At 26.3% G+C, this 21,943-nt stretch overlaps 3 protein-coding genes across 3 annotated transcripts; 2 read left to right on the plus strand and 1 right to left on the minus strand.

Annotated features, from left to right (window-relative positions):
• Positions 1 to 3,994: 3,994 nt before the first annotated feature.
• LOC112595284 (alpha-tocopherol transfer protein-like) lies at positions 3,995 to 13,100 on the plus strand. The gene is made up of 6 exons (XM_025340426.1): positions 3,995 to 4,310; positions 8,504 to 8,657; positions 11,276 to 11,528; positions 12,160 to 12,270; positions 12,621 to 12,723; positions 12,873 to 13,100. Exons 1-6 carry the CDS (start codon positions 4,169 to 4,171, stop codon positions 13,010 to 13,012), a joined length of 903 nt encoding a protein of 300 aa, XP_025196211.1. The 5' UTR covers positions 3,995 to 4,168; the 3' UTR covers positions 13,013 to 13,100.
• Positions 13,101 to 13,746: 646 nt separating this feature from the next.
• Positions 13,747 to 16,237, minus strand: LOC112594841. Its single transcript, XM_025339856.1, has 3 exons — positions 15,554 to 16,237; positions 14,506 to 14,699; positions 13,747 to 13,997 (listed from the first exon to the last, which is right to left on the minus strand). The coding sequence occupies exons 1-3, from the start codon at positions 15,854 to 15,856 to the stop codon at positions 13,880 to 13,882; spliced, it is 615 nt and encodes a 204-aa protein (XP_025195641.1). The 5' UTR covers positions 15,857 to 16,237; the 3' UTR covers positions 13,747 to 13,879.
• A 126-nt stretch (positions 16,238 to 16,363) lies between these two features.
• Positions 16,364 to 19,743, plus strand: LOC112594831 (zinc transporter 9). Its single transcript, XM_025339850.1, has 3 exons — positions 16,364 to 16,695; positions 17,254 to 17,344; positions 17,877 to 19,743. The coding sequence occupies exon 3, from the start codon at positions 17,884 to 17,886 to the stop codon at positions 19,522 to 19,524; it is 1,641 nt and encodes a 546-aa protein (XP_025195635.1). The 5' UTR covers positions 16,364 to 16,695; positions 17,254 to 17,344; positions 17,877 to 17,883; the 3' UTR covers positions 19,525 to 19,743.
• The last annotated feature ends 2,200 nt before the right edge of the window (positions 19,744 to 21,943 follow it).

Consider the following 21,943-nt stretch of genomic DNA (forward strand, 5'->3'; position numbering starts at 1 on the left):
GGCCAGAACCCACATATGGTTATCACTTATCATTAATTGTTCACGGTTTGTTTTATCAATAACTGTAATAAACATTCGAACAGTGTAGACATAAAAAATAACATTTCATAAAATATAATACTTACATAATAAATCTTTTTTTAAATAATATATTAATATATTATTGTGTAGTAATGATAATAATTATTAGATACCGCCTACTAATTGCCTAAGAATTAATAAGTAGTAAATACTAAATACCAACTAGTAACTATTTAATATTAAATAAAATGCACGATTTAAAAATGTAAGATGAGTACTTGATGATTAATATCTATACGGCTATACCTTAAATCTAGGTAAATGGTAATAAGTTTCAATTATTCAATTAATGTTTCTAAGTCCTAAGGGAAGGGCAAAATTAAAATGGTACCCAGACTAGTGGTAGCCACTATAACGGCACTATAGCCAGTCACACTTTGCTCACATCGGAGCTAATGTTGGTGTTCGCCAATTTTGCATATTAATATTTAACTATGTATGATCTGTCATAAAAACGCATCGTTAAAATATTGTTTGTTCATTATTGTTTATCAGTAGATAATAATTTTTGCAAACTAATAGTTATTGGTACAATAGGTGCTTATACATTATCCATACGCTCGAGAATATTGGTATACAAGTACCTACCTATTCAAATATAGTTTTTTAAGTATCAAATACCTACTAATAACTATCAATGAACGATTATTTATTTGAATACATTTTAAATAAGTTAGATCAGGTTAGGATAAACTTTCCTTCAAATAATTTTTTTTTCCGAACAATGTTTTTGAAATGTAATAAACATTAACCTATACCTATGATACAATAATTTATACCTACATTGATACGTACATAATAATTTAAATTTATCTTAAATAAATAACAAAACTTTCATCAGTAAAATGTATTTATATTGATGATTATTTTAAATTTTAATATACATAAATAATTGATTAATAAATATTTTAATAGATTGTATTGCTTATTAATAAAAAATAAGGTATAACAATATTTACAACAAATTAGTACTACAATTAATGATCATTTTTAAGTAACTACTTCTTCGTAAATAATTATTTAGATTTAATACCTAGTCAAGATCCACATATTAAGCTTTACTTATATTTAAAATTAGGAAATAATTATTTGATAAAAGTAGGTATTTGCAATTTTTTTAAAATACTTTTTTAAGTACCTATTTTATTATAAAAAAATAAATACTTTTTACGACACTACCGCTTAAGTATGTAATAACTAATATAATTATACGTATATTTATATCTGAATAAGTATATTTTTAAGAATAATAACCTTGTAGAGTGTTTTATATGCCCTATGGTTATAAAATCCGTTTACGATAAGATAGTTATAAGTAGGTATGAATTAATTAAAAATTACTTAAGGTCTAAGATATGGAATATAACATAATAGCACAATAAACATTATGACTAGGTATCTAAACTATTAACCACTTTCTTGTTTCATAAAAATACTCTCAATCTTAATATTTAGATAAATACATACTGATTTATTTTTTTTAAGTTACAGACTATGTTAATACAATTATACACTTCAATTGAAAATATGATTTATATTTATACGTATAATTATAATTTATAGAAGTATCGACTATCAGCAATATTTTGAATATACCTTACATCGGATTTTCTAAAATATTTGTATACAGATTCGATTTTTTTATGAATTTTGATAATACTTCAATTTTAAATTAAAGTGGAATCTTTATTTAACGAACTTGAAGGCTCTTTGATAAAAAATCGTTAAGTAGAAATTTAATTAAATATACATAAATATATTTTTTTTTACTTAAATAACTCATTTTAAATGTACGAAATGTATGTGAATAATAATATTTAATAATTAATATATATAAATACAACAGTACAACTGATTTTTTTATTGATAGATTGAATCTTACATACAATATCGATAACAATAATCTAAGATACCTACTATTGTACTTATCTAATCTAAGATAATGAAATTTAAAAAGTTATGATTACACACTTGCGCTCAATTGTGTGTAATATGTATATTTTTATGTATTATAATTTATAATTGACGAGTACCTATGTACTTTATAAGTATTATTTATTTTTTTATTTTTTTTTATTTCAGCTTTCATACCTGCAAACAATTTTGCGGCCATCTTTCTCTATTATCTGCAACTTCTCTCCATTTTACTAGTTTTATATTTGATTTTAACATGCTTTAACATCGTTTTTGATACGATCCTCCAATCGTAAACACTGTCTGCCTAACGGTCTTCCCAATCGGGTTTTCTCTAATAACTGTTTTAATAAAAAAGTCCTCTTTTCTCCAAGCATGCACAGTCAACATTAATCTTTTTTTCGTAATTTATTTTATTCATAATAATGGACTTAAAATCCAAATCTTAAAGTCTAAACAAAATATATACCTAGCAGTTGATATAACAGAAATTTAAATATAATATAAAAAGATAAAGAGAGAAAAAAACTAATACATTGATAATCTTATGGAATAAAACAATGATACAACAGACAATATAGGTAATTAAATTTTTGAATATGATAATTGAATTATCATATAAGAAAAAGGGAAAAAACAAGAAACAAATTTTTACAAGAGGAAATTTATTTTTTTATCTGATTTTCATAATAATATCTACTAATAATATATTACAATACCTATACAATGGAGTATAAACTATTATATTAAATATTAATATATGGTTGTAATTAAACACAATTTTTATTTATTTATTCTATTGAAATAATTAATTATGCCAAATGTTTTTTTTTTTTTTTTTATTATTATTTCTTCTTTATGATTTGATTAGTTGGCTTTTATCATTCATAATATTATAAACAGTAAAGAGTAAACACAATTTTATTTGTGATACAATATTACATTTTATTTTAATTTATAGCTTATTTAGTCAGTATCTATAGGTAGGTATACTATATTTCTGTTTAGAAGTTCAAAATGTTGTATCTTGTTAAATTTGGAGACAGTGGATACAAATTTGTAACTATGCACAAATACTGACTTTTAAGCATTATTGGAAAATACGAAATTGGTTCTCGGAACAAAATAATAATTTATCAATAAAAATTACTAATTATCATTATACAAATTAATTGATTCCCTTATATATAAATAGGTAATATAATGAATATCTGATAATTGTCATTTTTCACCTGCAAATATGTGGGCATAATTTCATCTACTTATTGAACAAACTACATAAAATTTCAATTAATTTGATGAAAAAATTATAATACAGAATTTTATTTTATCCATCCAAATATATTTCTATTAATTGAAAAATAGATCAACTTAATCAAAAAATAAATAAAAAAATAGTTAAAAATAAAAGTTAATTAGTTAAAGAATATAATTTAATTATTTTATTTTATTTTATTTCATTTATAATTTTTTAATTTTCCTATAACTCTGATTATTTTTCTAATTTTCCGAAAACTTTGGTTTTTTCGGAAATGTATTATTTTAATATTCTTTAATTTTCCCATATTTTCAGAAGCTCTGGTGAAAAAACGGTTTTTCCGATTTTTTTCCGGCATTTTGATCCCTAGTTATATATTATAGAATACTGCATCACTAATGATGTACTGATGTGGTCATCGAACGTTCAAAAAACTTCTTTATGATTTTAACTTATTTATTTTTATACTGGGTATATAGATTCTATTTTTTCTCAATTCAGAACTAAATAGAGCTTTAATACATAGACAAAGGTGTCTATAACTCAAGTTACTTGGCTATTTTTTTTATCAATTCGAACATAATACAAAAAGTACGAACAATAAATACATGCGCCCCTCTCCGGTGGTGACAGGTCTTTGCGTTTTATAAATAGATCGACAATAACAAGTAACTTTATTAACTATTTTAGTGGTAGAAAATAAAACCAAAGTCGGCGAGAAGGTTGGCAGGTCTATATAACTATATGTATGTACCTACTATATAGGCATGTAATATAGGTGAATGTTTTCAAAACATACAAGCCATACATTATATACCGTCTACTAACCACTAATCAACGTGACGCCGTTTGATCCGCTACTCTGATAACTAGAAAAAAAATTAATTGTCCATAGTATAATATTTTTTATATAATATGTATCTCTTACCACCAAACGAGACCCAACTTGAATACATAAAGAATGAAGATTTTTATCAACCGTTATACAAACTCGAAGAAGATGTCACTCAACTCATGGAATGGTTGACCAAACAACCACATTTACCTAATATTACTGGTGAGTTAATGTAACTTAGTTTAAGTTATTTATTAATTAATATTATTAAAATAGGCCGAAGGCTACAAAACAATAGACACAATAATATGGTTTATCTATGAAAAAGTATTCATTATATTTGTCTTAACGAATAAAGAAAATAATATTTATGCTAAAACTAAGAATTATCGCAACACTTATTTTAGTGTGCAGTACAAAAATACAAATGTCAAGTTCCTATACGACTATACAAATATGAAGCTTAAATAAAATCAAGGCGTTTAAACTTTCTAAAATGTATTTATAATTTAGTATTTCTGCACATATTAAGCTTCATTATTAAACAAAAAAAAAAAAAAAACGTGCATTACGGTTTTTGTTAACAGGAACTGAATCATCGCGTTTCAGCATTAATCTTACAGTTAAATATACAAAGGCGGAACAAAAAAATGAAACTCTATAACTCTAAACATTTAATTTAAGGAAATGTTGTAATTTTTATACACTTAGGTTATAGTCACTATTCAGTATTCACAAAAAACTAAGAAAAACAATTATCAAGATATACATTTTTCAATATCTTAGGCTTTAAAATGTAAAGAATATCTTAACCTAACGCATAATAATATACATTAAACATGCATAAAATTTGTACTACAGTAGAATCTCGGTAATCCGACACATATCAGACCACGCTACTGCCGGATTAACGAAAACGCCGGATTAGTGGGGAGTTCACAAAAAAATGCATTTTTTCTTATTGAATTTTACATTTTTACTCGTATTAAAAAATGATTTAAAAATCTTTTAGGTTAAGAGCAGTTTTCTTTTCATTTATTAGGATTAGATCTGTTATTACTTAGTTTTATCTAACGGTTTATCGTTTACGATAGTAAATTTATATATAAATACATATTGGTACATTAGGTTAATACAGCCGGATTATTGGACGTATATGATTATCGAACAGCCGGATTACCGAGATTCTACTGTATATTATTATTCACTATTTTTTTTATGCATAACTAAAATAATTTACATATTTAATCATTTTTTTCAAATCATCAAAATAGGTTAAAATTAATTAATTAGGAGTAGTATTGTGCAAACAGATCCTTCTCTGCTGTCGGTTCAAACCAGAAAAAATATGTTACAATTAATTATGCTGAACAATTTTAAATTAATAATAATATTTTAAGTGACTTAGTAAATCACAACAAAGTAATTACAAATTACAAAAACAATTATAAAGAACTCGTGCTCAGAAACAAGCACCAAACGATCAATAAATGCATCAGTATTTGATGATTATGTATATCATCTCATTATCATATAATATTATGTAGATTACCATAGATATAGTATAGACTTATAGAAGGGACTATGCAATAAGATGCCACCTGTGACCTGTATGACCTGTTTATCATTTGAATAGATATAGTCATAAATCATAATGTATTCTATCTTTAGTATCTTTACATGTAATACGAAATGCCCACGTTATTGAAGCACTGAAGTGGGATACCTTGAACTCCAGACACTTGACAGTTTCCGGGGTAATATATAGTTTCGCAGAAATAAAAACGAACTCAACTGGATTTGAAATAATTGTAAATATAAATTTCAAGTCTGCATTTTCCAAGGGCGTTAGATTAAATACCGCAATAATTTTGCCTACTATGTATTCGTGGTTAGACGAAATTAGATATAAGTTTTGTTTTTTTTTTTTTTTTGATTACGTATATTTGTACTTTTTTTATACCTAGTTGGCTACTGATAATTTTATCGATTAAACTTCGTCAACCAGCGATGTTAAATCATCATAGCATCAAAGAACTGTTTTTGTATTTCGATTTCTTATAACTTATAAGCAATAATATTATATTACTATAATAGCATTTTCATAATCTAATTTTTTTTTTTTTTTAGTTATGGAGGTACCGCTATCTAGTTAAATTACAATAATTAAAATTCAAAATACATCATTATTCATTACATTACTTATTATAATAACTATAACTAATAACGTATTATTTTTATTATAACCACTACATTAAAAAAAATATACATATAATATACTATTGCAACAATATCGTATTCTTTAGATTTTGAACTAGTTATATATACACTAATTGTCACTGCAGTAACAAACATGAAACACGTTTTACAGGATTATATTTCCTTGTTTAAAAAGTAAGTACTTAGGTATACTTTTAAGCTATATATGTATATATCTATGCCTATAGCTTTCTGCATAAAGTATTTCTTCTAATTAATATAAACAAAGATAATCTTGATAAAATGACAATAATAACAATAAGTATACCATGATGCTACTTTATTTCCACATCGGTGCAATAAACATAAGTATACATATATTAAATTATTATTATTATTATTACTATTTATACATAAATATAAATATACTGAGATAATATATTTTACAATTATAAACGGGTTTTAAATCGTTTTGGAAATTATAACAAATGACAAAATTGTATAACTATTTAATTAAACTTAAAGTGAAAATAAACAATAAACATTGTATTAATTAAATCATTATGGTTTGATTAATTAACAATATATATTTGTTTATCGTAGTACAGTGATGGGGTATATAATACCTATAGGGTATAAAATTTTACGTTTGTATGTTAGTATTATTTGAATACAGAATTAAATTTATGTTTAGACATACGATAATAGACCATATTATCCAGTTTATCTTACATATTCAAATATTATTAGAGTGTTGAGTGGGTGTTTTACCTGTGCCATGAGTTTTTGTCTATTACAATATATTTTGCCTGAATGATATATTTCAACTTCTCATCTAAGAAATAACCAATTATTGTCAAAATTAGTTGACGGAAAAAAGTGATTTCCGGAACTGAACAAGAACTAAGGTCGACGGCAATATTTATAATGTATATATAAGTACTTGTAGTTTATACTGCCATACCTGTGTAATAGAATAGTACTTACCTACTTTACAAATTACAACGACAATTTTTTCACGAATCTTATATTATATATGAATACCTTGAGACTTGAGTGATGACTTGTGGATTCATATGTATATATCTACTACAATTTAATAGAATATCCGGTTAGCAAATTAAAACCATAAATAGTTTTATTATTCTTGTAATACCTATAGTCTATACGTATCTTGATTGTTATACTATGTTAAATGAGTAAATTAGTTTATATTATGATTTATGGTTAATTATTACGTATGAACTATAAATCAATGAATCATTTTTAAGCCTAAATTTTTAACAATACGCATAAACATCCAAAATCACTATAGGCCGTTATATTATTGACAGCAAATTTGAGTTTTGACATGTGCGATGTGACTATTTTACATTTTTAACTAACTACTAACTACTTTAGTAATAAAAATATATAATTCTATATATTTCAATTAATTATAGTTATACAATGTTTATATTAATTTATTAATTTATTATTTATACATACAGATGACCTTATAAGAAATATGTATACTATATGTATAGGTATTAGGTAGCTATATTTATAAAGGTGTCCCTGGATCCATTTTTATAGAGACAATATAAGGAAAAGAATTAAAACTAAAAGTTTAAACTTGGTCTTAGCATATTATAAAATGTATTTATTTTTAAATTATAAATAATATTCTTTTATAATATTCGTGTTACTATTAATTATAGTATAATAATTATAAACTTATAATCTAAAAATATTTATAACTTGTTTAAAAATTATAAAATTAAAAAACCTAAAGGGCCCTAAATAATACTCTTGCCTTTAAATTTTATAACAGCTTTATTATTACTCTAATAAAACACAAAAAAAAACTTCAAGTTATAGAATTGTCCATTCCCCTCCCCATTTTGAAGACGTTTCTGAACATCTACCTACCAATATTAACATAATACCTAACTAGTAAGTCGTTACATTAAATAATAATACTATATAAATTAAAACTGCTATAATTTTTTGTACCTATACTTACTAGCTCTAATTCTAATAGTCATAATATAATTTATAATAACGATGTAATTAAACAGAAGATAGAAACTATCTTAAAAATAAGATTAAAAAAGTGTATTAGCTATTTGTATATAAAGTATAATGATATTAATAATAATAATTTTTATAACAAATGTATAACATTGTTTAAAAAAAAAACTATATCTAATCATACCTATGTATTTAAATTGCAGATAGAAAATGGTTAGCACATTTTATAACAGGATGCAAGTATAGTTTACAAAGATCAAAACAAGTTATTGATTCATATTTCGTAGCACGAGCAGAATTTCCAGAATTTTTTGGCTCTTTTACTAAAGAACAACTAAAAGAAGCTTCTAAACAAGGGTAACAACTAACTAATTGTCTAAATATTTATTTAATAAATTTTAATATTTAAAATTATTAATTTACCATAAGTTATTTTATCTGTTGATTAGAATTCAGAATTAGAATGTTGGTTTATGCACATATAAATGCTAAACGAAGAATTTTTAGTTTAAGAACACATGCAATACATTAAAATAAAACTAATAGGTATTAGTTACTACTATTACCAATTCAACTAATAGGAGTTTTAAATGTTGTAACTATTGGAGAACTTTTTTTAAACTATCAATAGGTTGATGTTTATACTTGAATCAAATGTTATAAATGAGATGCCAGAAAATAATGAGCATAAAATATAATACAAATTCACAATTTGTTTTTTCATTTTCGGGCCACAATCACCTGTTGATATTTTTGTAAAAAACCTAATAATTCTTTTATTTTAGAGTATAAGGTGTTTGTAAATTTGTTTTAAACAAGGTATCAAGTTTAGTGAAATGTCACTCTACCTTTTAATGTAATTATTTATTTGATTTTCGAATAATTTACAAAAAAAGCCTCAAAAATCCGTTTTTTTTTTTATGAAAACCACACTTGTTGCGAAATCTAAATAAAGGAATAAGTTTTGAATTTCCAAACTTCATATTCGCCATTAGAGATCAGGGGCGTCATTTCAAGTTTTTTTTTGGTGTGCGAGGTTTCAAGCAGGCCATTTCGAAATTTCACCAGGTCATATGAAACACGAAATACGTATATATTATTATGAATATTAAGTACCTACATAATCCTGCTTTCAATTATTTTCATATATCACATGTACTGAATTATTGTATCAATATAAATAGAAATAATCAATTTAAAAACTAAAATATAATAAATAATTAACAATCATAATAATTAATAGTATACCAATATTGATAAATGTCAAAATTAAAATTAAAATATCATTTAAGAAGATTTAATTTTAAACATTATCTGAGCAGGGCACAAGCCAATTAGGTAGTACTATTTTGAAAATATGTTGCATTATTAGTTTTTATTATTTGAATTAAAATATATTTCCGATATAAAACTGATATATATGCTGCTATTAAAAACTATATGTATATATTGTATATTTGTATAGTGTTGAAATACATAATATTCGTTTCTGTGACACAGTTTGTTATTACTTATTATAAATAAAAACTACCTAGTACCTATGTAAAATAATATATTCTGTTCAAAAAGACGTATTAAGTGTACATTTATCGTAAAACTATATTAACATATACAATACTATAAGATCATACAGAATATAGTATGCCCAACGTCTAAATCTGATCACCGTCCGCTACTGCCTGCTCGGTGATTCTGTTGATTTCAACCAAACCACTTGCAAATGTTCAGTCCGAAAAAGAATGCAGTAATTTTCCCGGGTCAATCATAAGACAATATAGATCAATGCCTAATATTGCAGTAACATCTAGTATGGGTGATGTATTAGAGATCCGATCATCGTCTTCGCCATCGATATGGCAGGTTTGTGCGGGTCTGGTCAAACCGGACGTGGCAATGGGCGACTATAACGGTCCGTCGAAAAAAATATGGAGTTCAATACCGAACGGCGAACATTCACATGGCGCTTGATGTAACGGAAGCAACCGAATTTGAGTGCATTCTTTTGCAAGTTTTGGCTGAGATTGAAAACGAAACATCATTGCAGGCTTGTGTGCACACTTTTTTAGATCCTGCAATAACTAGTTGCAGTGCTGGAACAGAGCCCGCAATAACAATGGTCGAATTTAAAAAACGCCGTTCATTGTGGAAAAGGACGAAACAATTTGTCCATTTTGTTTTGCTACGCAAAAAAATAATATAATTTATAATATCCAAACTTATGATTGCGATTTTAAGTTAAAATAAAAAACAAGTATCTACCTATTTAATATATTGGGATATAGTTATTGAAAATGGTATTGATTTACACAAATAAAATATGTTTTGTTATGTTATTTTATTATTTGATTGATTTTTATTTGATGTATTATTATTAAATAAGACCAACGTGCATTTGTAAAAATGTCGACTTTATATTATTATATAGATAGTACTTTCTGTATTCAGTACTATTTTAAAAGTAAAGGGTGCAACAGCACACCCTGATCCCCCCCAAATTACGTCCCTGGACTCAATTTCTTAAATCGTAGGTACATAATGTTTAGGTAATGTAAAAATTACATCCAAATTATTAATTTTTATTCATTATTATTCTACGAACACCCAATGATTAGACAATTCCTAATGGCTATTAAAAAAAAATTATTTTTAATGAGTTTTTGATGATTATTAAACGAGGTAGGTAACTGACTTTACGTATATTCTATCCTTCTCTCATCCTTCGCTTCAAATTTGAAACTTTGTTACTCATTTACATTTATACAAATTATATACTTAACGTACTATACTCGTACTACGTAAATAGGTACGTCAAATATTTGTTTTATTAAAAAACTAGTTAGTAATTACCTATAAATACATACGAAATTCATTAGTACTTACGCCGTGACTGAATTTAGCACTAATCCTATATATACCTAGGACCTAGGTACGTATATATGAATGATAATAATTATCAAACTTATACATTTTTACAGATTAGTATGTTTGTTCCCGAAACTAACGCCGGAGGGAAACCGAATTTTCTGTACCACGACCCGACCATCGTCGGACGATGAAAAATATGACGTCATGCTCTTTTGTCAAGTATCCATTGCTATTTTGGATTTGCAGCTTAAGTCAGAGCCCATGTACGGTAACATTATTCTGTACGACCTGAAGCATATCCGACTAGCTCAATTCATGGCCTTCACGCCCACCTTAACAAAAAACCTGTTGAGATGTTGCATCGTAAGTATATCTGCTGTAACTACATTGGATATTATTATAATAGCCAATATAGTTACCTACGCAAATAATATAGGTATAGATTTTTACCAGAATTTTTTTTTTTTTAATGCACCTACGAAAAATTACTGTTCAAAAAATATAACAGTTGACAATGTGACCTACCTTAATTCCTGAGTGGTTTGGAATTTAGAATATTATATAAAGTTAAAAATATTTTCTATTTAAACTGTCCAAGCAAACATGTGATTCAGCCCAAAATATTTAAATAAAATTATTAACCAAATTCTTATTGCCATCATTATTGAACGATAAGCACTAAGCGCAATTGTATTAAATATTTTTTAATCCTGCATAAAAAAAACACATACCTATTTTAAAGAAAAATAGAATGTTTGATAAAGTAGATTTGATTAGTGTTTAAATGGCTAAATTAGGTACATTTATCTGCATTTATATAATATGTATAACCGATTTTCTCTAAGATTATACATGTAGAAGTGTAATGCCGAGTGAAAATAACGTCAATCATCTTGTAATAAAATAATCTTTATGGGTAACAATATTACCGTATAACGTATAGATATATAATTTATTTATATTATTTATAAATAGAATTATTACCTATTTACAGGATTCATTTCCACTACGAGTGAAAACTGTCCACTACATTAACCCACCCAAGTTCATGAGCCGACTCATCACGTTCTTCAAGCTATTTGTGTCGAATAAAATCAAAGACAGAGTAAGTTTGGCCAACTATCACGGTATATTATTGAAATATCAATGAATAAAAAATGTTACCAAAACATCTAAAATCATCCTAGTGTATTTAAATATATAACCATTCCCACCACGAGTACTTAGTACTTATAGGTTTACAGTTAAACGACTTACGCTGTCAACAGACGAGTTGGCGAACTTAGTTTGCTTATGCCAACTTATCATTAATTATAGGTATATACTTTTCATAAAAACGTCAAAAACTAAAATATTTTTATCGAAATGTCAATTAACCTTAAACTACGATATAATTATCAAATTAAGATCTTAAATTTATGATTTCATACATATCATTGTCTATTTGTTATATAGATATTTGTACACGATTCATTGGAAGATTTGTATCAATACATCCCAAAAGACGTATTGCCAGACATATACGGTGGTACCGGTGGAAATCTCGAAAAATATGAAGGTGAAGTATATCAAATTGGAATATGTACATAAATGACTTAATGTAGTGTTCCTATGTATCTAGCAATATATAGGTTTATAGATCATATAACTATATTATATTGTATATCCATGTAATAGAAGTTCTTATCCATATTTTTATCCTTACAGAGGATATGTTGGAACTTTTGATGGCTAATAAAGAATGGTTAGAAGCACGACCAAAGGCAGATTTGTCAAGACGACCAGAACATACAAAAGCAGATGAATTGGACATGAATGGTACATTCAAAAAATTACAGATTGATTGAATTTCCACTCTAAAATATACTGATTTGGAAAAAATCTGTAGGGATTATTAATATTATTCATAATTTATAATAAATAATTATACAATGATGTCATTAATTTTAATTTTACATAAACAAAAAATCATATTTAAAATAAAATATTTTGAAACATGTGAAATATAAAACTATTGTATAATAATGTATTCAAATAAATATTTAATACTTACATAAAAAAAAAAAAATTGTCTTTTAAAACATAAAATATACTTAAATCAAATTATGGTACAAATAGTAATTTTAAAAGTAAAATTATGTGATATTGTCCATCTTTAATAATTTGGTAATTACTAAACTGATAAGAATAATATTAATTCTATTGCAAAATAAGATAGAATGGGTCTAGAATTGTTCTGTATTTTGTATGCTATTATTATTTATTAGATTCATGAGTATTATGAAATAAGATTAAATAATGGTTGACATTGAGTTAAACACTTATGTTATTAAATTGTTACATGGCAGATTTAAATAAAATGTTTAGTCTATTAATAAATATTAAAAGTGAACACAACAATATTAATTTTTATTTGACAAATAATTTGTCAAAATATTTATTAGTTATCAAAAAAGAAAACAACTATAAAAGTAAATATTTGCAACAAATAAATTATATGTTTATAAAAAAAAAAGGAAATACAATTGCCATGTTTTCTTATTATAATGGAAAGGAACATACATTTAAATATTTAAATATTAAAATATATAGTACAAAAATAATACGTAAAATGTGTTATGCAAAAACAACATGGCAAATATACAATTAGTATACTTTTAATAAGTTTTCAGCAAAAAATACAATAGTGTGCAGCATTCTTCAGAAATGTATACTTAAATTAAGCTTCCATAATTTTCATCTTTTTTATTTGAATTAATTTTTGGTTGCTTATTTTCATTATTTGTTGTTTCATAACTGTTTGATTCACTTTTTCCATTCAATGATTTATTACTGTAAACAAATAAATATTTGAATTAGTGCAGTTGAAAAATATGGAGTAAAAATTGTTTTTTAACATATTCAATAAAGCAGCAAATAAAAAATATTATCCATGTTTCTATATAAATAATTAAATTGTAATACTTAAATAATCTTACATTTTGAAAGGTACATTTCATGTAAAATATAGTAAAACATTAAACAGGACTGCACTCAAATTAAAACATAAAAATGAGAAACCTGAAACTTTTATTATTAAAATAAAACTAAAAATTAACCACTAAAATTTGGATAAAATCTGTTTTAGAATAAGAAGTTTTAAATAGATAATCAAGTGGCATTTTAATTAACACTATTATAACATTTAGAAATGATACTTGAACAAGCCATGTTAAATTTATATATTATATACAATTATTGACATGCTGAACAAATATAAAACATAACATAAGACCAAATATTAGGGATACACTTTGATCAATTAATCATTTTTTATCAATTTATTTGTTTGATAAATTACCTTTCCGTTTCAATATTTTTATTTCTTCTATAAGCAAATCGCCTACGCAACGATGGTGGCGTATCAATGGCAAAAGGACTATACATCTTAGTAGGTGTTCTGCCCAACAAACATTTGGACCGTGTTCTAGGTGTGTTGGGAGTCAGCGGTGACTCATCCAATTTGAAACGACGTCTAGTTGACGGTCGTAATTTCTAAAACAATAAAATTTGTTAGTTTGATCAACCAGTAATATTAATATTAAGGTTCATATAAGATAACCAGAGCAGCATGCACACCATGCGAGTCTCTGGTACTCAATCAATTAATAATAATAAATAAAGATCAAAGACCTAATTGGTATAAAAAACTACATTATTTTAAATAAATGTTAATGAAATATTATAAGTTCCAATAATAATGTCATTCAAATATAAAGCATAAAATTATTATGATAATTGGTATGGAGACGTTTAGACTCTGATATCAAATAAATAATAACTGACTTAGAAAGCTCCACAAAATGCAAAACCAATTGAACTGACATTAGCGGTATATATAATGGTCTATAATTTTAATATTATCCACAAAATATCACAACTTTTTTTTTTTGTGTTTAAGATGAAATTTTATCATAATATAATAATAGTAAGGCTCAAAAATTTATTTTGCATTTCTGTACAAAGCGATTAATTTTTCTATGTTTAAGGCCAGTCATTGACAACTAGGATTAGAAAAAAGATTTTTTTGTTTATTAAATATAACAAAAAATATGTTTGGTTTTTAACTTAAAACACAAACTACAAGAAATACCTACTTAAATTTAATTAAGCTAAATAATTTCTTATATTTATATTTTATAATGTAAATTATTTAAGTACCTATGTAAATTGTAAATGATTGTACAAAAATTGCATAAATTTCAATTGCTGAATCACTTTGTATTACTAGACGTACCTAAACTATTTTTATTTTATTAACAATTATTTTTTTGTGAACCATATTTAATACCGCCAACCCTAGGAATGACATTTAAAACATCACCATTGTATCACTACCCACAACATACCTGTGCGGCCACTTTGAATCCGGTTCTGAGTTTGTTCATCGACCTGAAGACCGAGCTGACGCTACGCCTTAACGTGTCGCGCTTTTTGGTCACTGTATTGACGGCCACCTGCCATACTTGCGAATTGCAGTTCCGCGACCGAGGGCTGTTCCGTACCGACTTCCTAGTCAACGAGTACGGGCACTCTTCGTCGAACCTGTCGCGTATTTGCCTCTGGATGTCGGACTCGACGATGCACTCGGTGAGCGCGCCCGGTTCACAACACTCGCCACTGCCGATGAAACTCAACCGCCGGCGCATCATGACGACAAAAATATGTATCAGTTGATTTCGCAAAAACCTTCTTCGAAAAACACTCGCGTTGAAAAGAATAAAAATTAATCGGAATCACCGAGATTCGTAAACGGACGCGACAAGAAACAAACCAGAGTACCTACAACAGCAGTCAGCACAATAGGTCACGGCAAACCAGTGTGGCAGTGTCGGACTGCGTTAAATGTAATTTGTCAGTTGTTCGTGATCGGTACTTGGTTGTTAATGTTAAAGTGGTTCTTGTACACAATACACTGTAAACGCCCTCAGTAAACAGATATAGGCACAGCGCTCCAGTATGAATAGCGAGTTGTGCGATGGCCGTAAACCGTTAAAATTCAAAACAATCCAATGCGACGTCGTGGGCGTGTGGAACAATGAATAACTATGATCGTGTTTTTATGGTTACCGGCTCCTTATCACTTTACGGACGAAACGAAAACATTCTTATCGTCGTTTGATAACAGTAATGTTTTTAATTTTTATCACCGCAGAGCAATGAATATTGGATAGGTATTATTATTTATTATATTGAAGTGTTTGAAGAGTAAAAGACGTAATTCAGTGACTGTAGAGCAAGAAAAGTGAAATGTAAGAAATTTGCCCAATAGGTACGCTAATTGTAGTTCGATTTTAATCGTTTCGTTTCGAAATTTTTATAATACAATAACACGGCTATCGGCCAAATACCAATTATTGGCCGTCATTATGTTTACTAGAGCGAAGGTCGATAATATTTGTACCTCAAAACGACACATTTGGTATATTTAGTAGACAAACAAGACGAGAGAATCTTGAGACTATGATAACTTAGCTTATCATACATATTGGTAAGTAAATCATCATATTATATGTTACATAACGTATATTATTTTTGTTTATTTTCAATGTTTTTGTGATCATAGTGATCATACTGTAATTGTATCAATTATCTACTTCATATAGTCTTTATGACTACCTAGAAAAAATGATTGATGAATAAAATAAGTTTTAGAATTTTTGAGTTACTTAATTATCGAATGCTATTTGTAGCATAGTTGGTATTTCTAAAAACACATTCCATATTATTAGTATCTTACACGTTATGACTCTAGTATTCTACCAAAACAGCAGCAATTTTATTTATTTGTTTATTTTGAAGTACATATTATTTTATTTATGAAGATAACTGTACAAAAATACTTACTTTACACTGCTGTGACTTTTTTAAACAATTTTTATTATTTAATTGTAACTTAAATATTAATCTTGTCATTCCTACATGGTTAATAACTATTATTCCAATAAGAATACCAATAACTATTATATTATACTTTTTGTATCTACATTAAGAATGTTCCTACTTCTTTAAATATTATTACATAATATAATACTTCATTTTGTTGTAGATAATCTCCTTGGAGGAACATCGATCTGCATTGGAAATCAAGAACAACGTCTATCAAAAACTATATCTTGTTAAAAAAAAGTATAAATTAGGTAAATAAAATAATTTTATTAAATTACTATTACTAAATATATTATACAATATCTGTAAAGAAATAAATAATCCTAAGGTTTGTTCAAGTTTTCAAATTAACAAAATAATTATAATATGATGTATACTTTAATACTTATTGAATATTTTTTAGATTATAATTTTTGTTACATATTTATTTACTAAAAATAAATTTGAACATTATAGAAGAGAAATTTAAATTAACTTACAACAATTATGTTAAGTGAAATCATAAATGTTCCTTAATATCTTGCCTAATATTTCAATTATTAAAGCTAATTTCAATGTGTTACGCAAATAGAGTAGTCAGGAGTATTTTTTTAGTTGTCCAATATTTATTTAAGAAAGTTCTTCATCAAGAAAATGAAAAATACTATGTCCCACTTTAATTATTTACTAAAATAGAATATTTATAAAATACATTAATATCTACTTATTTATAAGAGTGATAAGAAAAAATACACTATTTTGGTTAATGTAGGGAATTGATTTTAATTTTATCTTTTATTGTAGGAATAAAATGACGCTGTTCTACAAAAATCTTGGGATGCCATGTAAATGCATCATATCATCTATGAAAAATGATGATATATTAATCCGAAAATTATCACGGTATGTTACTCAATATCAAACTCATGAGATTATTATTGCAAAAAACAAATTATGGCCAATTCGATGTTTTTCTTCGATTAATGATGACAGCGATAATACAAAAGCAAAACCAGAAGAAAAAGACCCATTGTTGAAAAGTGTTCCAGTTAAAACTGTGTTAGATAAAGTTAGCTTTGAAAAAACTGTTGATAAAGTCCAAAGACCAGAAAAATCTGTTGATAGAAATTATATTACTGCTCGTCGTGCAATGACTGAGTTCATGTTGAAATCAACTGATCTAGAAGGCCTTAAAACTATCAAACGACGATCTCCTTTTGATGATGAGCCCCCAATAAACGTTTATTGGCGAAAAGATGTTGTAGCCAAAGCATCTGAAGTTTGGGGGTCTCAGGAAGGCTTGATAACTCAACTTATCAAAAGAGAAATAGAGAGAAAAAAAAAACAACAAACAATGTTCACAATTAAAGCTCATAGGAGAAATAACCGTCGACAGACTCTGAATAAAAATGATCTCAAAACACAAAAGTCATCAGGACTATTTGGTGACTCTGGTCGTGTTGTCTTGACAGCTGTTTTCATAAACGGTATGAATACAGTTTTTAAAGGTTTGGCTTGGTTTTATACTGGAAGTCACAGCATGTTTTCAGAATGTATACATTCAATGGCTGATACAATTAATCAAGTCATTCTTGCATTTGGTATTTATAAATCGGTACAAATAGCAGATTCGTATCATCCATATGGGTATTCAAACATGAAATATGTTGCTTCTTTAATATCTGGGGTAGGAATCTTCTGTATCGGTTCTGGACTTTCTATTTACCATGGTGTAACAGGTCTTATTCATGCTGAACCATTAGATTCTCTATTTTGGGCATATTTTGTACTTGGAGGCTCATTTATATCTGAAGGAGCAACACTAGCAGTTGCTATAAATAATATTAAAAAATGTTCCAAAGAATCAAATATTTCTTTTTTACAATATGTGTTACGAGGTCATGATCCTACTGTCAATGTTGTATTATTAGAAGATTGTGCTGCTGTATTATCTATTGGAGTTGCTGCTGTATGTATGTCATTAACTTCATATTTAAATACTCCTATACCAGATGCTATTGGATCATTACTAGTTGGTGGTATTTTGGGCACAGTTGCTTCCTTCATTATTTATACAAACACATCAGCTATAGTCGGCCGCTCTATTAGTCTAACATATTTAAATAAAATCAATGCTGAATTGGAATCTGATGTTATGATAAGGGCTATTCATGATGTCAAAGGCATTGATATGGGAAACAGTTTGATTAGATATAAAGCTGAGTTGGATTTCGATGGAAGGGAATTAGCTAAACAATACCTTGATAGACTTGATCCTGAAGCATTGATGGCAGAAGTAAAGGGTATTGAAAATGCAGATTGTGCTGAAGCATTCTTATTGAAACACAGTGAAAATATAATCGATATGTTAGGAGGAGAAATTGATAGAATAGAATGGCAGCTAAGATCGAAATTCCCCGAAATAAGACACTGTGACCTAGAAATACTTTAGACATTTTCTTTGTCTTGTTTAAATAATACATCAAGTTCATAATATCAACTTTTAACTGCTGAAGCTTAGATCAAATAGGTTTTTGCATAACATGGTAAAATTTGACCTTATTCTACATGTTCATTTTGAACTTATTATTTGTTGTTATAATAATTTTAAATGTATGCAATGCAATTTTTTTAGCTTATATTCTATATAAATGTATGCATATATTTTTGTATAAGGTAATGTTTATTACATACTTAATCATTAAGTATGAGAACTGAAAAGAATTTATTAAATTGAAAATGATAAAAATTGATAATTAAAAGAATGATGTTGGAAATTTATGGAATAAATTTGAAGAAATCAAGTCAGTTTCAAAAGAAAAATAATTTTACAAAAAAAACTATTTCTTTAAATTAATATTTTTAGTATTCAACAGCTTCTATAATATGATCGTATATATTGTACTTATTTAGGTTCAATTTTTATCCAAGACCAATTAGGTCTTATTTTGTATCATTCTGCAGCTAATCTGTGATTGCTTGCATAGTTTTAATATTATAAATGTTATCTTTAAACTAAGAAGTTTTATTTTAATTAAAACCTATTATATAATATTATGATGTAAAAAAAAAATTATTATACACAACGTGTTTTTGCCTATTTTATTTACCTATATTAACTTTATTTATTCTAATATTAGACTTAGTTTATACTAAATAATGTTACAAAAAATAAAATACTTAATAGTAGATTAAATTAGTTTTGTCTTATACTATTGAATAAAAATGTATTACTCCATGTCAAATATTAATTTTATTCAGAAAAATATTACCATAAAGAAATTTATGTTCATAAACAGTAAACATTACGGTTTTTTAGTTTAAATATTAAAGTGGTTTACATATTTATTAGATATCATAAAATATCCATATTATTGTATAATTTTCTCTGATATTTTTTAGGATATTTTAATTTTAAAGTAAGCTATGATTATTTTCAATCGTAATACTTTTTATACTTATAACTTGAAAATACAAAGTGTAAAAAATGTTTTATCTCAACATTTTTATGTTAAAAACATAAATTTAATTATATACCATAGTAGTTTCCTTAATTTTTAATAAAATTATAATAAAGAAAAATATTCAAATCTAAAAATTTTCATAACTTACTCAAAAATTAAAATATTGTAAAAACCCCATGTAAAATCACAGATGTTCTTACTTTTAAATTTAATAATAGGTCAATCCATACATTACACAAAATTGTTACTGCAGGTATGGTGTCCTCTAAAAAGTCTAAAGGTTAATAAAATCTCATGTCTTGAAATTAATGTCCGTAAGATAGTATTTATTCAAGGTACCTATCGTAATATTTCGTTGTTTGGTGATATTCATTGGTAGGTACTCAGGCCTAGACTGAGCCACTGTGCTATAGAACTGTAGCACAGTGAGACGCACGCCTCAATTTTGTAATAAGATACTTGAGTTTTTTTAAACAATTAATTAGAAAAAGAAAAAGGCATTTTTTTATGTTGAATCTATGAGCCTATGGACCGCCTGCTTACAGAAAATAGTGGGCTAGTATCCTCCAGGTCCGGGCCTGAAGGTACTCAAGATCACCTTACTATAAGGTATACAATTTCATCTTTTGTATCTCAAAAACAGACTGTACACCACTCATATCTTACAACAATTAACGGGTTAAAAATTCATATTCAAAAATAAGATTTTGCAATCTCCAGAGAGATTATACAAAAGTTACACACAATTTTACTAATTTAAGTAGGTATTTGATTTATTTTAAGATATAATAATTTTAATTTTTAGTGAGTGGTATCTAATATGTAATTTCTGTTGTAAATAGAAAAATGTTATTAATATATTTTAAAACTTCTTTTGAAAGACGAAAGTTATTTCATGTTTTCCCATTTTTTTGTAACACCCTTTTTAACATTTTTAAAAGATAGTCCTGTGAGTTATAATCAATATTTTATTTTTTGTTTTGTAAAAATATTAATGCTAACAAGAAAAATTGATTAATTAAATGGTTCAATAAAATGTAATGGATCAAAATTATGAGCCACCAAATCACGTTTGAAGAATCATTAAGTTTAGTACCTACCATTGATTCATTAAATGTTTAATGATTTTTCATGCGATCCAGCATAAATCTTCCTAACCATTGAAGTTTGTTGTTACATAATTTATTAAGGCCTTATATTTTGCCTGTATCTATTTTAATTACCTCTTAAAAGCAGTAACAATTTTTCGTTGCTTCTTTTATTTTTAACATTTGTTATTATTTGTTACCTACCATAGACTTAACGTATTTACTGCAAAATGGCAAATAATATCATACATTACTACATTAAGTTAAACATTAAAAACAATGCAATACGATAAAATAGATTTTGAAGAATAATCAGTGG

The sequence above is a fragment of the Melanaphis sacchari genome, unplaced genomic scaffold (assembly GCF_002803265.2).
Source record: "Melanaphis sacchari strain LSU unplaced genomic scaffold, SCAv2.0 Contig0_pilon_pilon, whole genome shotgun sequence".
NCBI classification, from domain to species: domain Eukaryota; kingdom Metazoa; phylum Arthropoda; class Insecta; order Hemiptera; family Aphididae; genus Melanaphis; species Melanaphis sacchari.

Coding starts and splice junctions, on each gene's coding strand:
- LOC112594831 (XM_025339850.1), top strand. CDS start 17,884: ATGACGCTGTTCTACAAAAATCTTGGGATGCCATGTAAATGCATCATA.
- LOC112594841 (XM_025339856.1), bottom strand. CDS start 15,856: ATGATGCGCCGGCGGTTGAGTTTCATCGGCAGTGGCGAGTGTTGTGAA. Junction 14,700..15,553: donor GATTCAAAGTGGCCGCACAG/GTATGTTGTGGG, acceptor TTATTGTTTTAG/AAATTACGACCGTCAACTAG. Junction 13,998..14,505: donor AAAAATATTGAAACGGAAAG/GTAATTTATCAA, acceptor ATTTGTTTACAG/TAATAAATCATTGAATGGAA.
- LOC112595284 (XM_025340426.1), top strand. CDS start 4,169: ATGTATCTCTTACCACCAAACGAGACCCAACTTGAATACATAAAGAAT. Junction 11,529..12,159: donor ACCTGTTGAGATGTTGCATC/GTAAGTATATCT, acceptor ACCTATTTACAG/GATTCATTTCCACTACGAGT. Junction 12,724..12,872: donor AAATCTCGAAAAATATGAAG/GTGAAGTATATC, acceptor TTATCCTTACAG/AGGATATGTTGGAACTTTTG.